Source organism: Coturnix japonica, chromosome 2, assembly GCF_001577835.2.
Source record: "Coturnix japonica isolate 7356 chromosome 2, Coturnix japonica 2.1, whole genome shotgun sequence".
Taxonomy (NCBI): Eukaryota; Metazoa; Chordata; class Aves; order Galliformes; family Phasianidae; genus Coturnix; species Coturnix japonica.
Window position 1 is genome coordinate 19792119 of NC_029517.1, and position 24776 is coordinate 19816894.

Sequence of the window (24776 nt, forward strand, 5' to 3'; positions counted from 1 at the left end):
TTCCTCTGTTAAAAAATCCTCTTGTTAAAAGCAGTCTCTGGGAAGAGGGTTTATTGTTCGTAATGCAATTAATCGATAGAGGTGCGGTTATGTTCCTCGTTTTACGGTAGCGCCGCGCATTGGGGCGGGCACCGCCGTGAGGGGAGGTGCTGCGGGGCGGCTGGGAGCTGTAGTTGCGGCACTGCGGCGGCGCCGGACCGCAATCCCGCAGTGCGACGGGCCGCGGCCTCCAGCGAGGAGCAGAGGAGAGAGACCGCTCCGGCGGGAGGAGAAGGACATGGTGCCCGTTCTGCCCGGTGAGCGGCCGGGAGCTGGGGGCGGCTCGGTGCCCGGGAGCCGCGCGGCTGCGGGCTGGGAGCCGTGCGGCCGGGCTGATGGCGCTGAGCAGCCCGCTGTCCTCATCGCGTTGGCTTTCTGGAAGCTCCCCGTGCGGTAGCTGAGGGTGCTGCCTCCGGCCTGTTGCGTCGGGGGTTAATTTTGAACGGGATTATTGTAGAACTTGGAGCCGCGCGGGGCATTTGTGGATGAGAAGCGTTGTCTGGCAGCGGTTACTCTGTATCGGCCGCTTCGAGCTGTGGAGAAACGGGGCAGCTCTGGGCTCCTCGTGGTCAGCACGGCCACAACTCGTAGTAGCTTAAATATGGACCTTCACAACAGCGTCTGTGGTGAAATCCGTCCCTGTAGTGGCGCTGGGACTGGTAGTTCTTATGAGCCGGTTATGAGAGCTGTGAGGCGCGTTGGCTGTGAGAAACCGGAGTCTGAAATCTAAGGCAGAAAAAGGCCTCCCTTGCACTGGCCAAAGCGTCTTGCTTCCCTTGGACTGGTGCCCAAGTGCCACCGAGGCTGATGGTTGCTCGACACTACCAGGGAGAGAGAATAACACAGGTACCCTAAATCATAACAGAGAAGGGGAGGAACTCTGTATTTACAGACATGGAGCTCTTCCTGAGGTGGGTGTTGAGGAGTGTTCCATGCCTGTGCTATATATGTGCATTTCAGCGGCTGGTGACCACAGGTATCCATCAGGTAATGGGAGGGACTGGGCCGGGCACAGCTCTTCTGACGTTTTCTACTTAATTATAGTTGTTCATGAGCACTGCCTGATGCTTTTAAGGGTGTGAACCTCCAGAGGGAGATCCGTATGTTTGTCTTAGCTTAGGTTGTAGCTAAGCACACACTGACAGCTGCTCAGCAATGCTCCCACCTGTTCAGTAATACTTTCTTTACTTTTTGAGTCCTGAACTGAAGGAGAAAAAGTTAACAAAGTGCTACTGCTCCAGTAGAGCAGAACATGGTGATGCTGACCTCTGCCATCTGCCAAGGTACCCTGCCCAGTTCCAGCATTCAGCCACTGCAGTTGTGGCTGTTTAACCTGGCAGCTGGAGTGCAGTGCATGTCAGAGTTGTCTGCCCTTGGTGTCTCACATACACTAGCATTCAAGTTGGAGGATTCTGGACTTGGAAGTTTGTTTCTTAGGGTCACATGAATAATGCTGTAAAGCCTTTCTTGCCTACATGGTATGATAGAAGTTTCTGTGATGCTTCACCCTAGGAGACCGTATGCATGTGAATATTTCAGGTATTGACATAGGTGATTTAAGGTGAACTTTAGGTCTCTGTGCAGGGTAGCACAGCAAACTCACCTTCACATCCTTGAAGTTGCACAATAACGTGTTTGTAGGTCTGACACTCTTCCTATCTAGCATGGAAATGATTCTCCTATTAGGACCTGCAAAGCTGGTTTTGGAACTGGGTGTTGCTGTGTAAAGAGAATCCAGATGGGGATTCTTTCTCTGGAAATGCTGGGCAGGCACTGAAAAGCCATCACCAGTGAGTGCTTCCTGCCTTGTTCCCTTTTCCTACAAACCTTTGTGTGTAGAGGAAGGAATAGAGACCCACAAATACATAAACAATTCAGACTCTCTTTTGTTCTTTGACATGAAAAATGATTCAGCTTTTCCTCCCTGTTGTGAAAGTGGAGCTCGGACCCTAACATCTGAAGCAGTCCTTCTGTGTGACTATATGGACTATTATTTTTTGGTGAGTGTCTCTGTAGCCTAGAACATCCATAGAGAAGTAGTTGTTTTCCAAGCTTGAGTTTTGTGTTTTAAATGGAAGAGGAAATTCTAGGAGTTGGCTTAATGCAAACATATTTGAAGCCTCATATTTCTGTATTGCAGTATAAACACTGTTGTTGGCACTGCATGAAACAAACGTAATGCTGACTCTCCATGCTCTGTTTTCTAGATCCAGTAACAGCTTTTTCCTGGTTCTAAAAGCTACTGAGGCTCCTCTTGATTTGAACACACCACTGGTGAGTACACTGAATCAGTGCTTCTTTTAACCAAGGATTTGTTACTGCTCGCTTGGCTGCTCTAATTATGGCTTCAGCATGTGCAGGATGGGACGAGGTTCCCCTGCTGGGGGGATTGTGTGTAATGTACGTACAAATGCATCTTTCTTTGCTACCCTCTAACTAAAAAATAAGCTGTTTTCTACATCTTATCCTTCCTACCCCCAAGAGAAGCGCTGAGAATTCTTTCATTGAAAAATACTAGAGCAAAATGCAGGATGGGCTGGTAGAAACGAGGCTTTGGAAAGCAGAAGTTGTGCAGAAGAATTAATTGCTTTTGAAAAAGCATTATTGCAGGTTACTCAGCAGCGCCTTCTTCACTAGCTTGCAGCTCTGAATTTGGCCCATCTAAATTGTGGGTTACTGCCCATGGATGCATTCCTGCCCGGCCTAATGATGCTGGTACTGAGCAATTCCTTTGTACTTATGTGGCAGCGTGGTAGGACTGAGCATGCACTGTGGTATTGCATCTAGGGTACAGAGGGGGAGCTGCCAGTTGAGGAGAGGTGAGCTTCAATCAGCTAACGCAGTGACTGACCTCCTGGTAGCCTCTGTAAAAGCCCACACAGTGACACACACTTAAGCGTTGCATAGAATCGCATGTTAAAGTGTTCTTTTTTTGGTTTTGAAAGCTTATTTAGCACTCTGTCAGCTGAGCAGTCATAATGAGCTGTGCTCTCATTAAAGTGTGGACTCGGTAGTGTTATCACCACCCAAGTGTATAAAGCAAGAAAGGTGCCAGTGTTACTGCCTACCAATTCGATTTAGCCAGCACAAGTCAGCTGTAATCAGTCTTATATCAACAACCTTGCACCTCCTGATTTATTTTTCAATTTAATTTTTCTCTTTAACTGCAGGAGACGTCTGTAGCGGGCAGGCATGGGCTGCAGGGATGTTCATGCAGCAACAGTGCTGGCCTTCCTCAGTGGGACGGCGTCGGTGGCCGGACTCCTTGCAGCAGTTCTACTTCCAAACTGGAGGCAAATGAGACTGTACACGTACAACAAGAACGAGAGGAATGTGACCATTTACACTGGACTCTGGATTAAGTGTGCTCGCTTTGATGGGAGCAGAGACTGTGTGATATACGACCCGCAGTGGTACACGGCGGTAGATCAACTGGACTTGCGCGTTCTTCAGTTTGCCCTTCCACTGAGTATGTTTACTGCTGTCTCAGCTCTGTTTCTCTGCATGATTGGCATGTGTAACACAGCCTTTGTATCCAGCGTGCCCAACGTCAAACTGGCAAAATGCCTTGTGAACAGTGCGGGCTGCCACCTTGTGGCTGGCCTCTTGTTCCTCCTCGCATGTGCAATTTGTCTCACCCCGTCAGTCTGGGTCATTTTTTACAACAATTATCTGAACAGAAAATACGAGCCTGTCTTTAGCTTTGACATCTCTGTATTTATTGCCATTGCCAGTGCTGGTGGTCTGTTTTTCACTTCCGTTCTTTTATTTCTATGGTATTGTGCATGTAAGAGCCTGCCATCCCCCTTTTGGCAGCCCCTCTATTCACATGCCCCCAGCATGCACAGCTATGCCTCTCAGCCATATTCTGCGCGCTCTCGCCTTTCTGCCATGGAAATCGACATTCCTGTTGTGACACACACATCTTAAAGAGACAAAGTCTTGGAAGTCAAGTTGTTGAGCTCACTCAACCCATGCAAATTGCGGGCTTGATTCTCTCTCCTGCCTTGCATTGGGTGTAATCTGTTTGTAAGGTCATTTTCCCCAAGATGCAGTGCAATGAAGACTTGAGATCTCAAGTATCTCTGCTGTTCTCATGTGTTCTTCCCTGAACAGCCTTTGTAGTTTTTGTTTCTTTATTTCTTTGCTTTTTCCTCTGAGCTCACTGCAGACAAAAGCTGCTGCTAATGCTGGGATAGGACACTACAGTAGTATCTGTTTGTGCCAATTGTCTTGCATATCTGTTCATCCTTCTGCTTATTGTGATCAAAGCAGGTTCGAACCTCTTTGCTACTTTGATGAACTATATTTAAGTTCTGATCCCATTAGAAGAGCTGTGTACATGGACTTTTGTGGCCGTGTATTATCCAGGTGCAGGCAGTGGGAAGGGATATAGGAGTTTCATTAAGTTCCTTGTTAGAGAAGATAACCTAGTGTAGTCAGAAGTGTGCTATTAGCAGGAGCAGGAAGGTGATTAAGAAATGGGCAGCAGAGCTTTCATCTGGACGTGTGTATTTTAAGACTGGATGACTGAAAAGGGGATTTGTCAGACTAATTCAGTTTCGTAGCACTGCTCTTTGTTTTGCAGCGCACACAAAAAGCCACTTGCTTATGAACTTCTGCGGTAGAAAATAGTGTCAAATTACCTTTTATTTTCAAAGTAGCTTTTTAAAGGTATAAGTGATTTAGCTGAGAAATTTCCTCTGTGCTGTGATAACGTTTTGTGAATCGCTGAGGACTGGAAACATTTGTGAATGTTCCTTTTAGTCTTTTTTAAAGAAGCTGGTGAATTCTTCAGATCTATTTTGAAGTTAAAACAAAGACAACTTGTATTTAAAACAAAATCTGTTTGAAAGATTAAATATTTTATTTGGACTCTTCAAGACCTGAGAGATGGATTTGCAAGTCAAACGAGCTTAAAATGCTTTAAAGTATTATTCAGTTCTGGAGAGAAATGCTGTCACTACAAATGGATTAAGAAAACCATGAAGAATTCTGAAAGCTGTGAAAGCTGGTTTTAGTGCGCTGCAATCAGGCTGTTACAGTGTCTCTCTAGGAAGGGAATTGTGATCCTGTGGAGAGATTTTTAAATCTAGATCTATTTATTTTTTAACGTGTATATACAAATAACAATGAGTTTGTGTATTTTTCACTGCTGCTGTTTACAGGAAGTTTTATAGTCTGCGGTTGTTGCAGGTCTTTCATGCTGTAGCTTATTCAATTACTGATTAAGGCTTTTCCTTTTCAGCCTTGTTTTTCCACACCTTTCACACTGAGCCATTTTAAAATCCACTTGTTTCCTACACTTCTATCTCCCTACTGGAGAAGGTGTCCTGTTCATGTTTTCTGTAAGATGTGAGCTCATGAGTTATTAGAAGCTTCAATTATGAGGAAGGATTATAAATTCCCAACCTGGGATGTTTTGAAGTCATTTTTACCTCCTCAAATGCAGTGTGGGCCAACCCTGTGGGATCAAAGCTTTTCAATATGGACTTTGAAATGACGCAGAAATTTGATGGTAGTACATTGGACACTGTTACAGTTAAGGCAGTTATTTGACTTTATCAGATTTTGGCAAGTTGAGGTTTGTGTTTTGAGATATCACGGCAGTAGGGAAAGCTGTTTTGATTGGCGGCATTCTGGAGTTTAGCAGATACTTGAATTTCATTAATCTCAGAACAAATTGGCTAAAAACGAAGTAAGAAATCTTTATTTCTGTGAACTCCTGGAAGGACTTGAAAATCAGTTCATTTCCTTTATGGTAGAAATATGAACAAATGCCCCCTTGGGGCAAATCTTGTTGTGTTACAGTCTGTGCAGTGACAGTGCATTGAGAGGAATCTCTTTGTGCAAAGCTGCAGGCCTGGGAAGCTAGTGGACCAAGTGGGGAAGCTGGTCTCTGTTGTAAGTTCCCAGCACAGTCAGTGGAGCTACAAAGCCCTTCTAGAAGGTGACAATGTGCTCAGTGAAGTAACAGTCTTAAGTAATCATTGTAGATGATAAAGAATCATTAAAAAGATAGGCCTCTGGAGTTGCACAAACATTATACCCATTAAGTTTTGAAGACATGATGTTAGATGAAGGATCATTTTTCTTGAATCAGATCATGATTTGTATGGGATTTGAACATGTATAATGCCCTGCAAGGTCACTGTTTCTTTACTTTGAAATGGAACTTTGCTTTGGAGTTACTCTTGCTGTCTAACCACAGACACCGTTGCTGCTTTGTGATTTCACGTCGCTTTGCTTCCTCCTCCAGTGTCTTTTCTTCTTTGTGCCTTGCTTCAATTATGAGTTGCCCAGCAAATGTCTCTTTATCGTCAGTGTCTGGAGCGCTTTTTGAGCTTGAATTTATAAAGCATCGTGACTGTCTTGGAGGGGTGATGAGTACATCTGTGAGTGACCTTAAAAGGACCCGAATCTTCAATATCTTCAGAGCCTGGCAGGCCAATGCTTTCTTCGGACTGTAAGTGCAGCAAGTGTTTTGTTCTGTATAGTTTAGATAGCAGACATCTGTGACAACTCTTTTGCATTCCGACTTTGATTTATATGCAGTAAACTTTTGATTAGTATTTGCTGCTGCCTGAGCTGATAACTTGTTGCTTTGTAAATGATGTCTTTTCAAAAGTCTGATCTATGAAAAGCAGGAATCCAAAAGTTAATGGATTCCAGTGTAAGCTGTAGTTAGGGTAGTCTTCATCAAAAAGGCTGCTGCTTCATGTTGTATCATGAAAGCACAGCTGAGTCTCTTTCAACAGTGCTGTTAACGTGAATTGCCACTGGATCCTCAGTGAAGTGAGCTGGAAGTGCCGTGCTCTTTTTCGCCTTGTTTACAGAAGGGGTGGCCAACCTGCAATGCTTGAGCTGAGTGCCACTCCAATGGGTCTCTTGCTAAGGTAACTGCTGTACCCAGCAGTAGGGCTGGGGAGCAGCAGCCTTCCCAGGGCTTGGAGTGGACACACATCCCACACGGTCCTATGGCAGGGACGAGCTGATGTGGAGCCATTGGCACCCCAGCCTTTGGCAGCTGCTCCTTCCTGGATGGGCACTCTGGGTCTCCAACACAGGATTGTAATTTGCAGCTCATGCAGTCAAAGGTTGGGTGCTCTGGCTATTGGGAATCTGTTTTGGTTTTGTTTCCAAGTAATTCCTGTCCAGGCTTTCGAGTCGTGTTACATACAGTGTGGGTTCTTTTTATGTGAAACAGAAGATATGTATTTTTAATAAAACATTCTCATGCAGATGCCAGTTATTTCATTTCATTTTGTGGGGGACAGTAAAGATTTGATCTGCTCTGACGTTGATCACCAATCTCCTCAGGCAGTTTCAGATAACAGGCTTAGAATACATAATACGCTGCATTTTTAGCTCCCTAATGTTGTAGTCCTGCTGCTTAAGAGGAAAAAAGACACTTTCTGAAAGTCTATTACTTATTATTTCTGTGTTTTCCATTAATCTAGATGATTTTGTGGCCATCTTGCAGGCTCCAGGTAAGAATCTGGTCAGTGCCACGGCAGAGCCAAAGTAGCAGTGTGACATAAGGGAGAGCACGGTGCTTTGCCTCAGAGCCAACCCCCATCTTTTCTTTTGAGTAAGTTCTGCTTGCTCAGCCATCACTCACCCAGTGCAGTGCTGCTTCTTCCAGCCCCAGCCCAGCAGCTCTGTGAGGGTTCGTTGTCATGGGACAAAACACAAACTGAGCACTGGGAATGCTGATGCCATACTGTAAGTTCACGAAACGGTCTGGATAATGATACTATGAATATAACGAGAATTACTGATAATTGCTCTCTAGGCTTCTGTTTTAAACTGGCACTGTGGTAAGGTTCATCTGTTTGGGAAAGTACTGCTTAGATGAGAACAATTCTTGTGGAATACACACGGCGTGAGGCAGCTGCCAGCGCTGCACCTTACTTGAGGAGGTGGAAGAATGCCTGGATATCCTCTGCTGCTTTGCTTTCACTTCCTCCTTCGCTCCAGGTTCAGACAGACCCTTTGTGTCCTGAGAGCTGCTGTGAGCCTACGGGCTGATCGGCTGCTGACACAAAAACAGAGCTCAGTGGAGAGCTCAGCTTCTACCAAAACATGGGTGTGCCCTGTATTTTTGTACTAACATTCCAAATAAGCTCACCCACCTATCTTTGCTCACTGAAAACAAATCTCTGAGGGCAGATTTTCCTATCTTTATATCACAGGAACTGAGTTTACATCTGTGGTTCAGCAGCTATGTAATATTACTTATCCCTTCCATGAGCAGGCACCACAACTAAGTAGCAGCAAATGGGTTTGTATGTTTGCTTTTATGTTTTTGCTCCACTGCCGTATCAGCATTCATTGAACCAAACACAGAGGCCTCATCCAAGGGTAAGCAAGCACACGGATTCTGATTTCAACACTGCTTCTTATCTGTGTTCCTGTCTCTTTGCTCATCCGGGTATTAGGTTGTTAGGGATAGGGCTTTGTCTTTTGAGCGCAGCAGCTCAAAGGAGCTGTAAATGCTGAACACAGGGCAACAGAAACACAGTGAGCTATGGGTGTATGAAGGTTAAGGAGGTCTCTCTGGAGGAGTGAAACTGGGAAGCTGGACTGCAAGGGCAAGATGGCTGTCCAAGCTTCTGCCCTAGTGAAGAGAAAAATATGTAATTAAATCCCGTCTTCTTGCTCCTTTTGCTATTTATTTTCTCTTCTGCTTGCTTAGTTTTCAGGCTTTCACACAGGTTTCCCTCCTGGCCACGTGAGTTCCACTGTCAACAAAGGCAGCAGGAATGTGTGAGTAAAGGGCAAGATGGGAGCCTGAGGTTGATTCTTCGTGAGCCCTCACTTTGAGACCTTTGTTTTAAAGATTATTGGGTGTAAGAAAGACCACACTATGGAATTTTCTTTTTAAATTAAATGTGAAGGTTACACTGCTTTAAACCATATATGGTAAGTGACAGATCTGAATATTGACTTATTTGCATTAGCTTACGGTTTGATCTGAATGGCTTAATGTTATCTCTCAAGATAGCATGCTGGATGACTTACTGCTTTGCTTTGTCTCTAACCAGTTCAGCAGCAGTAAAGTGCTCCGGTTTGTTCTATTGCTATGCTAAAATGTTTCACCAGCAAATTCAGCCTATGTTTAAAAGTATCACCTCTGGAATCAGCTGGCTCGAATCGCATCCTCCCAGAACAAACTCATTGCGATGGTATTTTTCTTACAGGGCAGCCACAGGTAAATCAGACACATTTTGCTTCTTTCTGTGGCTTCCTATTCTGCTTCATTCAACAGGTGACAGTTCTGGCACTGCTGTTTAGAAGTGCTGAGGTGCTGGTGGAGCTTTCATCAGTTCTTTTGTCAGCTGCTTGTTGGGTTGGAGAGCTCATAGTTCATTATGGTACATCAGTTCCGGTTAGTTTGCTTGTACGTATTCAGATGCTGTGTGGCTGCCTCTTAATTAGCCATGGAGTTATGGGAACCTTGAGAACCACTAATCTTAGCTGCTGAAGCCTACATGCCTCACTCAAGATGTCTGCTGAGAGCTGTAATTCTCTCATGCTCTCAGCACTAATCTGCTTAGAGTTCCTGTTGGAGATTCTGAGCGCTGGGCAGAACAGAATCTGTTTGGGCTACAATTCCCTACTCACAGTAAGATTCAAATGCATCACGGTCTGCAAAAGCTTCTGTGTGGTCTGTCACAGATAACATTGCAAACACCTGTATTGATTTGCTTGATTGCTGCCGTACATCAGCAAGATCAATTGATCATGTTCCATGGGCTGCTCCTGGAAATGAATTTATTTCTTTCTTTCCAGAGCTATTTTATAGTATTTTGAATTTTATTTTGTTACTGATATTCCTCTACTGCAGCAATTTAACACGTTTTCTTTGGTTTATTCCTATGCTCAGACTGCTATTAGTTCTGAAACAGAAGCTTGCTACCTTGAGTCCAGGTAAGCCTATACTGTGCAACTTATGTATTTCAGCTCCTTCAAAGGAGAAAGGTGTAATAAGTGCTACAGTCAGGACTGCAGCATAAGCAATTCTGTGATGGGTGCTGCATTCCTGCTTTTAAATACGATAATTTTATGCTGCAAATTATATAATAAGAAGGATCTCTTCTCTTTGGTGATGTGGAATTAGTATCCATGCCTAGTTACTGATGTGGAATTAGTATCCATGCCTAGTTGCTGGCCAGGAGTTTTGTGCAATGCACCTTATTCTTGAATTAGGGGGACAGACAGGGGAAGATGGATCCAAGCTACAGCAAGGTGTGTTGTCATTCAATTCTTGAATTACTCCAGTTGATTAGAAGTTTCTATCAGTACTTTATCTTGAAAGTAAACAGGACAGAGATATTTGTGACAGATACAATCTTTCTAAAGACTGCAGTACTGATATTTAGCATTCTGGACCCAATCTGAGTGTGTTGCAGGGGGTAAAGGAAAGCTGAAATGCACTGTGTTGAAAGCAAGATCCAGTGTCCAAGTTAAACAGTATATTAAGTCACGTGTAATAGACTGTGAATTGTCAAGGGAAAATCTGGACCCCTCACAGTACAGAAAATGGTCTAAACGAAAGCAGCTGTGTGGTGAAATTCTTCTCCCGTACTCTGACACTAAATAGTTAGCTGATTTTTATCAGATTTAGCAAAAGAAATCCCCCAGAAGTTAGATAAGGGCTGGCAAATGGCAACTGAGGGATATTTTCTGTCAGTCTGCTAAACTAATGGCTTAAATCAAGTGGAGTTATTCATTGTTGAAATGCAAAAAGATCCTTCTTCTGCTGGGCCTTTCTGTTTCACGATGCTCCTGTTTTACCCTAACTCCAATTGCCTGTAGTTCTTCAAAGCCTCTCTTGCTCCAGCTACAGTTAAGGAAATTTAATAAAGCAAAAACAATTAAAAGTGTAAAACATGCAATTAAGTCCATAGGTAATTTTGCATATTATTACCTATCATCTGTAACTCCACTTATTCTGGGGAAAAACACAGTATCCTGGAAATAGGTTTCCTTAGAGAGCAATGGCAATATTAAATAGCAGAAACCAAGGCACTGTGATCCGTGTGGCATTACAGACACATGCCCAGGGAAAGCCTGGGCCTAGTTAAACCACAATGCAGATGCATCCCACAGGCAGTCACAAGTTGCTGATCATATTTCACAGCTGGATGAATGCTGTTCAGCACAGTTTTCAATTACAGAGGTGCTGCAGTTGAGGAATGTTAAGTTGTATGTGAGACATATGGGCGCCAGTCAAGTTGTCTTTAAGTCATAATGTGGTGTAGCTGGATGTTAGGGATGTCCCTGTGTGCACACATTGCCCTGAAGTCATTTACCTGCCAGTGGTTCGGGAACAACTCAGCCCATCCCTGGATGAATGAGGCACAGCTGGGGACAGACAATGGACTGAGTGAGACAAGGTGACAGACCACTGTTTGCAGCAGGGCTTCAGGTGAGGATTTCAGACCGTCCTGCAGACTCTCCTCACACAGCAACTACAGAGCAAGGCAAAATCCTACATCCAAATTTGTCAGTTAACATCCTGGGTAAGAACCTGGTCCTTCCACAGGCTGACCAAACTTGTATGCAGATAGGATGATAGTAAATGGTGCGTGGAAACAGTTTCTGCAGAAGCACAAATGATCACACAGGACACGCTCATTGTACGTGGTTAATATAGTCCAATGGCTTTCAAAATAAATCAGTTGGCCTTGCTGAAACCGATCTGTTCAGTACAAGCTGTAACAGAAAATTCAGTGCTCTCTCTTGCTTGAAATATTGGGGAGGACTGAATGTTAACAGCTGTTTATGCAGTGCCAGATTTTACTGACATCCAGTCAACTTGGATGCACGTGGCTTTTTTTTTTTGGGTGGAGCAGTGTTACCATAAACCTAACAACAGACTATAATTCACTTAGATTACAATTTAGTACTATGAACCATCCTGCCAAGTAGTGCACTTGGTACTGATATTCACAACTGGTCCTCTGCCATAAGAACTGTATGTGTAACGTGAGCTGCAGGAGTCAGGGGGCAACAAATTTTACCGCATGCCTTTTTTTGACAAGACTAACATTTTTATCTCTCTGTTGTAGCCACAAGAGAATGGAGTCATTATGTAGATACTCTCTAAAAAGTATATTTATTCCCTAAACATTGTGTGGTCACATGAGCATTGTGCAATGAAAAGCAAATTAAAAACAGCTTCTACATACCAGTGCCCTTAGCAAAGATACCGAACTGATCTTAAATGTACCTCTAGGCTCTCTCTTTGCACTGTGGGTACAAATCTTTGTTCCGTGACAGCAGGGGCCCACATCAATTGAGAGGAATGGCTTATTTTAATTGCCCCGGTAGCATTCAGCTAATCACATCTGAATTTATCAAGACCTTTCAATAGGCAGTTTAATCACAGGGTATGCCTGAAAGTTCAGTTGGGTCATTGTATTTATAGTAAAACTGCAAAACCTCAAGTATATCAATTTGTCCCTATACTGCATTGTTCTGATCCCTGAAGATAGCTGATGAAATATGTATCTGCAGGTCTGAAGCTCATCTGTTTATGATATTTATTACTTTGAACTATTAGGATCTCTATGAGTTCTGTTTCAACGAAGACTATTTATGGAATGGTGGTCATTTTCACCTGCAATATCCTATTTTATTTGACCTTGAGAAATAACTTGTGGAGCTTTTCTTCTATAAAATAGCATTGTTAACGCTTCCTGTTTTAAGGAAAGAATTGTGAAATCTAATTTATTGAAATCTGAACATCCTCATAAGGATGGCACACATTCAGGTCTGTATGTATTTAATCATAGCACCTTCTTTAACAAAGTTCTAGAGCTCATATATACTTTCTAGCATGGCTTCAATGAAGCCTTAATATCAAACCAATGTGTATTTAAGCTGGTCCTGTGAAAGAAAACTAAAGAGGTCCTTCTTCCTCCCTGGGGTATTAGTTGTGTCCCCTCAATTCCTTCTCTGCTGCACCAGCACGAGGACTTGGTCATGTGCTCAGTGACCCAGACAGGGGGTACCACTGATCTACCTGAAAAACAAACTTTCAACAGCATCAGTTCACTACAGGACAGCAGAAATGTATTTGTTAGCATTGTTTTTGTTGCATGTAATCATAAGCATTCAGGTAGAGGGAAGCACAGACTACTTTTGTGGGGACAACGCTGACCTAACCACCAAACTGCAACCTAGAGACATTTGTGTTTCAGCTGTGCGCAAAGTAAAACAACCTACCAAACAGCTTCTTGCTCAGATACCTTTTACCAAAGCATATATTTATAAGACCATAAATGCAAAGTAAATAGACAAACAAAGTGATGTTCTAATTGCCTACAGAATTTATCAGCTAAATTATTTATGTACATTGTAATAGGACAAGCTGGGCAGACTCGGGGTGGTGCAGTAATACTGTCAATAAGGCTCTCAACTGAACGTACACAGACTTTGTAACTGCTATATCATTTCTGAGATTGTTATCAGTGGTAATAATGGAAAATAAACCATCTAAAAACAGCCAGATCAGTCCTTTGTTCAGCTACTGAGTGAATGGCTCATTCAGCCATTCTAACACATAGCAGGAACTGGAGCAGAGATGACAAAAAGGGGCCCCAGCCAGAGCTGCTGCTGAAACAGCATTCATAGAAACCTGGTTTGAGCTCCCAGGCAGTATCTGTGGGGCTGGCAGAAAAGTTAGTGATATCATTTGAAATGAATATGGGAATTATGATGGGGGAAAAAATACTTGTTTATTTTCTGAGATTTTCTTTTTGTGTATAATTTAAATACATACTGCTTGTTCCAAACCCAGGTGCCTGTTAGAACACTTCTTCATGTCTTCTGCTCTCCATTTTCTGGGAATTTATGTCTGTCAAGGGAGTGCTTACCTAATCAAGAAAAAAACTAATTCATTATTATGTGAGAGAATTACTGAAGCTGTTCATAAATTATATTAATGCTTTTGTCCCCCAAAAGGATAGAGCAGAGAAGATGGATATAGCCACGCTTCCAAAGAGCCCTCAGCAAATTCTTTAATTTCCTCTTCTCCCATCACTCTTTGCTCCAGCTGAGAGACACTTCCTTTGGAATTACCATGCTAGAAGCATTTCAAGGCAAAATTACAAGGTCTGGCTTGAACTGTCTTATGAGAAGTCATTCTTCACTGCGTACTTAAAACTACCTGACACTAAGATACAAAAAAATAGCTAGAAGGCTTCCACCCTGCCTCAAACACAATTCTGTGCATTTAATCAAAAAATACATGGAATATAACAGAAGTTTGGGGAAAAGTGAAGAAAATGAATGAAAACAGCTATATAGGGTCATTGCAAGGGCACTTTTTGCTCAGCATCTAGCCTGAAACTGCAGTTAACATCAGATGCCCAAGGAAGAAGTGTCAGAATGAGGCAAACAAATAACGCATCTCAAATAATGCATCTTCCTTGGCAATCACACATGGCTTCTGGCAGTGTGGTTCAGAGACCTTCTGAACTAGATGTGATATTTCAATATTCAATACCTGTAAGCAGATGTTCTTGGAGAATAAATAAAACCAAACCTAAAAGGTCTTTTCTGACTGATCTAAACTTAAGTGTCCTTAACATCCAAAGACAGCTGGATGTTAAGTTGTCCAAAGTTGTCCAAAGACCGTATAGCTTAGCTATACTTTAAGCACCTTATTTTATTCTGAGGACTTCTGTTTTCCATTTTCTACTTGATAATTTTGTTCAGTACAATTTAGGTCTTCTATTAGAAAGGGCAACCACTCTGTCTTCAGTTTTTCTGTGTCATGACATATCTCTGTCATATGACTCATTAGCTGCAGTTTATTGAATTACTTCTATTTACGTGAGCAGTTGTTTACCTTTGATAATGCTTGTCATGTATCTGCTATCCCAAGAGCAAGTTACTAGTGATTTAAGAATATGGAGACATGAAATAGTGTTTCAGAGCATAAGGATTTATGAACCTTAACACATGGCAAAACTTGGTCTTCAGCCAACTCAAGAAGGCTGAAGAACTCATGAATCATTATTGTCGTACATTAAGTTCAAGTAAAAACACCTTGGTTTGCATATGGTGCCTTCACCCACACTTTGACTTCAGTTTTCAAACACTTACTGAAAACAGAGAAGCAGAAATGCAAGTGCTATGGGCAGAAATCCAAAGATGACATAAACTGCATGAAATGTAACTAACTCTTCAATATATGGGTTGAAATGTCATTTAAGGTGAGGGCACCTTCCAATCTGAAACTGCCAGATCTCTCACAAAGCAATCCTGGTGTGATATATGTCAGCTTTGAAGGCCAATAGCCCACCTTAGAACCAATGGACAAGATTAGTTCCCTAAGTCACCCAAGTTACCAGCAGTTAGGCTGTTTCGCTTTGAATGGTTTTCTGGAGCTACTCGTCTCTCACTGTGGGGGATTTTAGGGTGATTAATTTCCATGGTAAGGTGAAATAGATGTCTGAAGACAGAGGGGGTGGCAAAGTCAAACTCTATGAAGAACATTCATCTTACTCCTCCTAAAGGGTCAAGTGCATTTTCAAAGACTCAAACAGTGAAGAGCTGCTCTCTCTACACTCACAAACTTGATTTCATAATGACATGACTGACAAAAGTGGTCTAAATGCCACTTAATTTGTGAAAGAGGGTCAGAAGAATTGGGCATCACTGCTGACTGAAATAGTCAGAGCCACTCTTGGAGGGAGTGACAAAGACGATTAAGGGCCTGAAGCATCCCTTGTATGAAGGAAGGCTGAGAGACCTGGGGCTGTTCAGCCTGGAGAAGGCTTAATGGAGAATCTTAGAATCATAGAATCACCAAGGTTGGAAAAGACCTTAAAGATCATCCAGTCCAACTGTTCACCTATTACTAATAGTTCCCACTAAAATCAATGCTTATAAACATCTAACGGGTGGGAGTCAAATGGATGGAGCCGGGCTATTTTCAGAGGTGTCTGGTGACAGAACAAGAGCTAACGGGCACAAACTGGAACATAGGCAGTCCCACCTGTGAGGGTAACAGAGCACTGGAACACGGAGAGTTGGTGGAGTCTCCCTCTCTGAAGATATTCAAGATGCACCTGGACACCTTCCTGGGGGCCCTACTGTAGGAACCTGCTTTTATCAGGGGGTGGCCTTGATGATCTCGAGGTCCCTTCTAGCCCCTGCTATTCTGTACTTCTGTGACCATTCATTTCCCACGTGAAGCAGTCATTCAGCACTAAGGAGCCTGCACTCGTACCCTGGCTACCTACTGCCCAATATCACACCTCCCTTTCCTTGTCCAGGAGCTAACAAAGCTCAGCAGCACAAAGCCGGACTCACATCCTGACAGAACCCGCTCACACAGCTGTGATGCGCCCCGCTCGGAGCAGGCGCAGTGCCCGCCCATAGCACCGGCTGGGCCTGCGCGGGGCGATGGGCGCGGGGTGTGTGCGGGGTTTGCGGCTGTTGGGCCTGCTGCTGCTCTGGAGCTGTGCAGGGATGGCCGAGGAGCTCTTCGCTACCACCGCTCCGCCGGCACCGACGCAGGGTAAGGAGGGGGCGGATGAAAGTCTGCGGGAGCTGCGGGCAGCGCGAAGCTCTCCCCGAAGCCACCGGGCGCCGTGTAGAGGGGCGGGTGCCTTCGCCTCCTCGTCCTCCTTCCCTGCGGGTGGGGCGGGACAGACCCGCGGCACGGAGCGGGGTGGGCGGCCCCAGGGAATGGGGAATGGGGTCTGGGGGCGGCCGCCCCTGTTTCCTCACTGATAACGAGGAAATCGCCCAGGAAGAGGAAGCTGACTGCAGGAGAGTCCATCCTGCTCGTTGCCTTGGGGTCGTTTATATCCTAGCTGCTTTTGGAAGGCGGTTGATGGAGTGCTTCCTCGTATTTGAGTGGTGTTAGCAGATGTGGGTAGAAAGGTTGGGTTAATCTGCATTAAATTCAAGTAGTAAACTCTTCGAAAGGGCTGACAATAGCAGGACACGGGGAAATGGTTTTAAGTTAAAAGAGGGAAGACTTAGGTTGGATGTTAGGGGGAAGTTCTTCACTAGGAGAGTGGTTAGGCCCTGGAACAGGCTGCCCAGGGAGGTTGTGGATGCCCCGTCCTTGGAGGTGTTCAAGACCAGGTTGGACGGGCCCTGGGCAACCTGATCTAGTAAAGGTGTATGTTTGGTGGCCCTGCCAGGCAGGGGGGTTGGAACTACATGATCCTTGAGGTCCCTTCCAACCCGGGTCATTCTGTGATTCTGTGACTGTGACATCTGCTTTTAAAGTCCCATTTGAGGAGTCTCGTTTATTTTGTGGTACGGTTTGTGCTTGAGAAGAAACATCAGACTTGGTGAGACCTGGAACAGCAGAGGAAGGGAACTGTCTGTTTCTCAATAGATCCTCAACAGTTAGGGAAGGAACTTGCTGACAGCTGCCTGTTAATCAGTTAAACCAAACCAGATAACTTAGTTTGAGACAAAAGCTGGATTGAGTTGGCAGCAAGGTTCCTTAGCAAGGACTTTATGTGTGTTTTTACTTCCACATGATTTTAGGAGGTTGCTCATGGCACAGAGTTTGTTGTTGCTGCAGGAAGATTCAATGACCTTTAAGGAGCAAGTGCTAGAGATAAGATTAAAATGAAGAAGAATGGCTGGATTGCTTTGTTGTATGAGTAGTTTATAATCTTATTTTAATCCTAAAGCGAAGTAGTTGGTAAAACATAAGGCCTTGCTGTCAGGTTGCTCAGTTCCCAAAGTGATGGTCTCATGAAGAGTGAGGCCGTTCAGTCTGTGGCTGGAGGACGTGGTGTGATGTGCTCCTCCTTGTTGTAGAAGTTCGGCACAGTTGGATGTGCACAAAGCAGGACTACAAAGGTTTTCTGCTTGCAAAAGCCACTATAAGAGGGATGCTCTATGAGTTTGGATTACTGGAGTAAAAGAAAAGTTAAGGGTAGTAAGAGTATGTTTTCTAACTATGCCAGATGGGATGGGTGGTGTAAACTCAGAATGTAGGTAGAAAACAAATTAATACAAACTATCCACGAATAACATAAGTGTGAAAAGGTTTCTGACTATCTGAGCAGTTGTACTGTTTTGTTTTTAGTGGGATAGTAGGAGCTTCCTTCTGGAAGGGTTACTGAACTGAAGGCTATGGCACAGTTCTTAGCGTTTCAGAGCCTTGTCTTCCTTAAAAAGTAGTAGTAATAAAACCAACCCTTTGTGAATGCTGCCTTCCTGCATATTAGGGAGGAGAGGTGTGGAGCAATGCTTTTAAACAGAGGTTTTTTGTCTGTGTATTCCACTATACCTGTATTTTGTGAAGGAAGGGCCTGTGTGCTTTAACTGTGTTGTTGCACAGGTCCATGAGTACATTCCCTAGTAGGTGAGGTCATGCAAGTAATTAAGGTAATTACAATTCCTGTATGTGCTGACAGAATTCTAGTCATTGAAAGAAGTAAATTGAGTGTAGACAGTCATAGTTCTTATCTATTTCCCTATGAGAATCTGATCTTGATACTGTAGTGTATAGATCTCGATACCTCTGTGCAAGGTGTGTTATTCAGAGTAAAACACTTCATAAAGGTGGTACTGCTTATCAAATCCCGCTTCTGCTTCTTGGTAAAATGCTGTGGTAAGAATGATTCTGCTTATCAAATGCTGCTTCTGCTTCTTGGTAAACCAGACCTGCTGTGTAAAAACAGTTCATCATTTTATCTCACATTAGATGCCTAATGCTTATTTCATATGTTGCTATAGAAGGGATGACTGATGAATATCTAAAAACATATTACTGTTGGTAGTAGTGCTATGCCTGACGTTTTTCTTTTCCCCGATGAAGTTATTATGGTAGCGCCTTGAAATCATATATTTGAATCTGAAAACTTCCAAGTTCTCTGTGCCTGTGCACGTACATAGTGCTGTTTCCAGGAGGATTGGAGGGGCTGGGTGTTCCTTACCTTGAGAGAAGTTGTGTTCTGTTCTCTACCCTTGAAGGGAACATGCAACTGGTGGGATATCTGCGTATCTTCTAAGTTAGGCAGCCCAGAGAAGTGTATAAAGCAGAATGAAGCTGTTGTTTCAGTTGCTGGGGCTGCATTACATTTTGTAACAACAGCATCCCTTTCATAGTCAGAATTTTTGCTTGTACGCAGTAGTGTGTGTGAGGGGGGAAAAAACAAAGTATCGTGTTAAATGCTTAATGTTACTGAATACACATAAATGTGATACATGTGGTTGTTTTTTCCTTCTCCAGCATGTTCAGAGTTTTCCCAGCGGTCCTGTGAAGAATGTTTGAGAAATGTTTCGGTAAGATTTTCAGTATCTTTTAAAAGGTTTTTTTTTTTTTGACTGGGAACTTAATGCTTTTCCACTTCCTATTAAGCTGAGTTGTGCGTTGTTCACTTGGCTGCTCGGTTGGGTTTGTTTTTGTTCTTGTTCTCTAGAAACGATGAACCTGGTTAAACTACCCTTACTAAGAGGAGATGCAGATCAGTAGGTTCTAGGCTGGTTTTGAGTTGTCAGTAGTGGTCCCTTGATGTCCTTCCCTCCATCTTTCACACTGTACTTTCCCTGTCCAGGTGCTCTCTGGTCAGTTGCTGAGGGTAATTCTTTGCCTTGGCTGGAGGGCGCTGACAAAGTAGAACATAGGCTGCCTATTGCTGTGGGTGCTGGGTGCTTCCAGGATGCCACCAAGCAAGTCGCTGCTCCTGGTTTTAATTCTTGCTCTCAATCTGCAAGTAGCATTGGTTGCATTTCCACCTTATAGGAGAGCTGGGTAATCTGACTCATAGGTGGATAAAATGCCTTGCATTTCTTGTATCCAGATGATGAGAGCTAGCTACGAAGCAAGCTGGAAATGCCTTTTTCTAGATATGTCCTAAGCAGTGCATTCAACTGGATTATTGCTTTGTAGATGTTCAGATTTGTTGGCCTCTCCACCTCCAGGCTAGGTCACAATAGCAAAGCGGTTTGATTTCCAAAGAGACTGTAGTAATGAAGACATTTAAATCAGTGGAATTTGATTCTGTGTCCTTTACTCAAAACCTTTATAGCTCCGTAGCATGGGAAGTTGTGACAAACGTCCAAGTGTGTCTGTCCCTGCAATGTGAGAGTGGTTCTAGCTGTGGCTTTAGATGTCACTGGGAAGAACTGCTTCAGGAGTCCTACAATTACATAAGTTACTGCAAAGCTTTCACAAGGGAAAATTGAGAAATATCCAAACTTATCTGTTTTGTGCTTGTTTTAAGCGTTTATGTATCTTTCTTTAAAAACAAAAAAGCAGTTGCTTTGGGTAGATGTAGCCATTGTTTGTGGGCTGATGGACTTCTGTATTTGTTATCATAAACCCGGCATTGTGTAAAGAACTCTTCATCTCCAAAAATGCAAAGTAGGAAACAGGAAATACGGGTCACTGCAGATTAAATGTTCGTTACTACCAGTGGTGTGACTGTCACTTCAGATAGGCGCTGTGGCTGGTGCCTGGGAGGACCAAAACTGGCATACAAGCACCGCTTTATTAAGCTGAGAGCTGTGTGTTCACCTTGGGAGAGGAAAAAGTCCTTTAGATGTCAATGTGCTCTGAAGGCACTGTAGCAGTTACAGATATATTATCCTCTGAACCTGTCAAACCAATGATGGAGACCAGTCTTGTGCCTATGACAGAATGATGGATGATCTGGGGCGACTAGTGCAATAGCATCACTGTTAACCTTGAAGAGGTGACTTAATTCAAACAATTCACATTTACATTTAAAGAAGAAAAAGGCCATAAGTAAAGCTATCAGCATTTGTTTGAGCAATGTGAAAGTGAAGGGTTGCTGGAATTAGGTAAATTGCTTTAGTTGAAGAAGTTGCAAATTGACAATTGTGTAAGTAATAGCAGCAGATAAAAAATGAAAACTTCTAGTGAATAGGTAAAAATCCAAACAAACTCTAAAATGTAGTCATTTGATTCAGTTAAAATAGAATTATGATTGAAAATAATGGGATCTTAATTATAGTTTAGTTCATCTGCTGAGTTGATGAGCACCTATTTTCTCATGTTTCTTTGTCTTTTCTCTATCAAGAAGCTCTGAATACTTGGTATTGTTATGGATACACTGTTGGGTTTCATTTTAGAGGTACTATTAAGTAAGGAATAATGTGTGTGTGTGTTTTGGTTAGAGCTTTGCAATCCTGAAACTCAACTAACTCAAAAAAAAAAAACCCCAAAAAAACAAAAAACCAAACATTTATTACTATAAGATTACCATTACAGTAAAATCTGAGAAATTTATGTTATGAGATAATGTGTGGATGCTGCTTTTGACATCTTAAGAGAATCGTCTCTTTGTGTTATTCTCCATTTGGCCTACTTGATATACTGGGTTAATTGCTAATTTTGGTAAATACAAACACAAAACCTTTCTATTCTCAAATGTACTGAGTACCTTAATATGTCACCAGAATGATTCCAGACCTGTGTAAATATTTATTATCTCCAAGTACAATATTCAAACTAGGCTTATATTGGAGCTGTGCCAGAGCTTCAGTAGGTTCCATACTACAAGATGCTGTCAGTGTGTAGTACTGTATCATACTTCTGTCTGTGGAGAGGAGCACTTGATTATAAATTGCTTTTTAATTGATGAATTGTTATAAATTGTTTTCTGAACATCAGTAATCATTCTTTCTTTGTTTTGCACAGTGCCTTTGGTGCTTCACCAACAACACTTGCATTGATTATCCTGTAAGAAGCATTCTTCCACCATCTTCGTTATGTTCACTCTCAAACGCTCGATGGGGAGTTTGCTGGAGTAGGTACTAATTCTTTTTCTGCGGTAGGGATGTATCTACATGTATGCTCAGTCTATAATAGATAATAGTCTCGTGGGGTTGGAAGGGACCTTAGAGATCATCGATTCCAACCCCTGGGATTCGAGCCTCCTGTGTAGCAGAGCAGCACTTCTACCACTTGCGCCACAAGGGGGATTCAAACCCGGGCCCTGGTGTTGCAACGCGGCACTTCTACCACTGCGCCACCGGGGCGCACAAAGTCTGAAGTGAGGCTGCAGCTTTTCCCCAGTAATTCACTGCAAGGGGTGGGGAGGGGCAGTGGTTACAATTGGAATGTGGAATATCCTTTGGTCAGATCAGGACAGGTGTCTCAGCAGTGCCCCCTCCCAGCCTGCAGACTCACTGCTGCAGTAGCAAGTCAGACAAAGAGCAGCCTGCAATTCTATGGTTCAGTGGTCAAGCCCTATTGAGGCTCTCCCCTTCAGATTTAGTAGGAAACTTTAATTAATCTGTGAGGATGGTCATCTTAATTTTCTTTATTTGCAAATGAAATGAAGAGACAGGCATTGGGTCGGTGTTGCTGAAAACAAAGGTGAATATTGCAGCTCTCAAAATTCAAAAACAAATGACTGACTTTCAGTTGCACTTTTTTATGGAATAAAATATTAATGCGTTATCAATTGCTGGTGTCCATAACGCACGTATGCTGCTGCATCTACACAGCTTCTTTTTGGTCACAGTACAGTGACTGAAGTAGTTATTGGGAGTGTAGAACTGTAGAACTGCAGCAGAAGATAAGTATAATATAAAGAACTACAGAACGAGTTGTAATAGTTTTCAATATGTAAAATGTAATTAAAATAATTCTCAGTGTAGATATTGCATAGTAGCAAGATTCTAATGTGACATATGGAGTTCTGATTGGGGTAGGGTGTTGGTGGGTTTTTTTTGTACACAGAGCTGAAAAAAGGCTTGGGAAGTAGAAGAAAGAACTATCAGAAAGATAAATGCTAATGCTGGAGTTTAACAAGTTAAATGTATTTGTGTTTTTCAGTAAACTTTGAGGCTTTAATTATTGCCATAGCTGTAGTAGCCGGAATCATTCTGGTGTCCATAGCAGTCTGTTGCTGTTACTGCTGTTACTGCAGGAAACGTTTCAAGAGGTGAGTACGTATGTTTGTTTTCTTTACTAACTTTGGCTGCAGGTCTTCCCTACCTGTTGATGCACGCACCAGAAACAAAACAAAAACTCCCAACTATTTGCATTCCAACATATTAAGAGTCCTATAATTTGAAAGCATATTTTGGTTCACATTATTTTATTTGTTTCAGAAAGACTACAGAAAAATATTTAGTGACAGTGGAAGTGATGCTGAAATGACAGTGAAGTGATTTTACTAGTGACAGAATCACAGATGTGTTTTTAAAATAAGCTATTGCTTTACAGTTCTACATTTTTCATTTCCTTATTAAGACTGGAAGTATTTAGATGGCCAAAATAAATACTACTTGTGATTGCTGAGTGAGTGATGTCTTCTTAAGCAAGCAGAAAGGTGTTGGGTGGGGAATATGAGTGACTGAGTGACAGTGTCCTGTGGTATTTGGTACCCATGCTCCAGAGTTTGCTCCAGGGTCTGTCAGAGGGTTGTCAGTATCCCACTATGTTTGCTAATTCAATAAAATATTTTAAACGTTAGATGCTACTCTTTTGCTCTGGAATATTAAGGATGACTGACTTATTTTCATGTAAAGTAATACTGAAGAAATTAAAAATCCTGGAGAACTAGTAGAACTTTTTTGGTGTACTTTAATTGGCCAGTGTCCTTCTGAAGGAGGGAGTATTAGTTGATGAGCAGGTAGCACACACAAACTCAGTGCTGTCATCTGAAGTGGTAAGTGTTTATTTTCTAGTGAAATACTTGAAAGACCATGTTTATTGGGGCATCACATTATTCTCCTTAGCATCAATGAAATTTTAGAGTTTTAGGTTTCTGGGCAGTGCAATTCCAGCTCTGTACCTTTTGTGCTTTGGAATAATATGTGGGCCCTCATTTCTTGATCTGAAATGATTTCTGTTCTGTTTGAGGTAGGTGTAATTCACTGTCCTTGTTTGATTCTTTTGTTAGAATTTATGCACTTGAGCATTGTTTAGTGCTGTCCTTCAAGCCAGAGAAAAATTATACATCTGTGGCTTTCAAGGAAAAAAGAGGAGAAAATATCATTCTTCTCTCTTTACCTTGAAGATGCATGTACCTGCTCTGCTGGTGGATTGGTCTTTCCTAGTGCACATCCATCCCAGTGCAGAAATTGCTAACTCCATAGCCCTGTGCTGATAAGCCCTGAGGACTGCATAAAACTGCCTTAGATTTTATGTAAGATCTGTCAGCTTCTTCTACAGAAGAACTGTGTAGGCTCCTGTGGCTGACATGCCAACAAATAGAGCCTGATTCCTGTGAAAAAAGAGATTTGTGTTAGACTTCAGTTTTAGTAGCTAAGTCGTCAATCACTGCTGTAACATCTAATTCTAAAAATAGAGGGTTAGTTGAGAGTCATCTTATGCCACTGCTCCAAAGGTGTCAAGCTTAATCTTTTGACACTTAGAGGATTTAAAGGTCTTGTCAATGTGGGGTCCAGCTTATTTCAGGGAGATTCAGAATGTATTATTATGCTGTAGTCTGAGGTATTAGTAGCTTTAAACCCACTCATTCTCAGCAGGAATTCTTTTGCCCTTTACTTTCTGAGATTCAAGGACTCTCCTTTTCCACCAAAAAAGCTAGGTATTAATTGGAAAAATGAAAACTTGTAGGAGTATAGTATAAGAACTGTTTTATTGATTTATTGGGTTTTCAGGAGCATTGCTATTCCTTCTGGGAGTTCACAGCTGTACAGTTACAGAATGTTTTAGAAGGCAGTGTCTTCATCCCTGCAGACTCCATCCCTGCAGCGTCCTTTGGCTTTTTAGGGCGTTGTTGTATTTTGTTGTTTTT

The 24776-nt window shown here is 42.7% G+C and overlaps 2 protein-coding genes across 8 annotated transcripts in view; both read left to right on the forward strand.

Moving 5' to 3' along the window:
* Positions 1-109: 109 nt before the first annotated feature.
* Positions 110-7282, forward strand: CLDN12 (claudin 12). 4 transcript variants are annotated; one of them, XM_015853372.2, is made up of 4 exons: positions 110-296; positions 1954-2039; positions 2247-2313; positions 3210-7282. In XM_015853372.2, the coding sequence occupies exon 4, from the start codon at positions 3232-3234 to the stop codon at positions 3967-3969; it is 738 nt and encodes a 245-aa protein (XP_015708858.1). In that variant the 5' UTR covers positions 110-296; positions 1954-2039; positions 2247-2313; positions 3210-3231; the 3' UTR covers positions 3970-7282. The 4 variants fall into 4 exon arrangements, with proteins under 4 accessions (XP_015708858.1, XP_015708857.1, XP_015708859.1 ...); XM_015853371.2 differs by lacking the exon at positions 1954-2039; XM_015853373.2 differs by lacking the exons at positions 110-296; positions 1954-2039 and adding an exon at positions 361-885.
* Positions 7283-7470: 188 nt separating this feature from the next.
* The window catches only part of LOC107309053 (pituitary tumor-transforming gene 1 protein-interacting protein-like), a 30506-nt gene continuing 13200 nt past the window's right edge, over positions 7471-24776 (forward strand). The window contains exons 1-6 of one of the 4 annotated variants that reach the window (XM_032443107.1): positions 7471-8403; positions 8738-8808; positions 9929-9972; positions 19268-19320; positions 21701-21809; positions 22844-22952. In XM_032443107.1, coding sequence (XP_032298998.1) covers positions 8320-8403; positions 8738-8808; positions 9929-9972; positions 19268-19320; positions 21701-21809; positions 22844-22952 — 470 coding nt within the window. In that variant the 5' untranslated portion in view covers positions 7471-8319. Of the gene's footprint in view, positions 8404-8737; positions 8809-9928; positions 9973-16427; positions 16580-19267; positions 19321-21700; positions 21810-22843; positions 22953-24776 lie in introns of those variants that run through there. The other 3 variants (XM_032443106.1, XM_032443105.1, XM_015853501.1) reach the window with 3 other exon arrangements.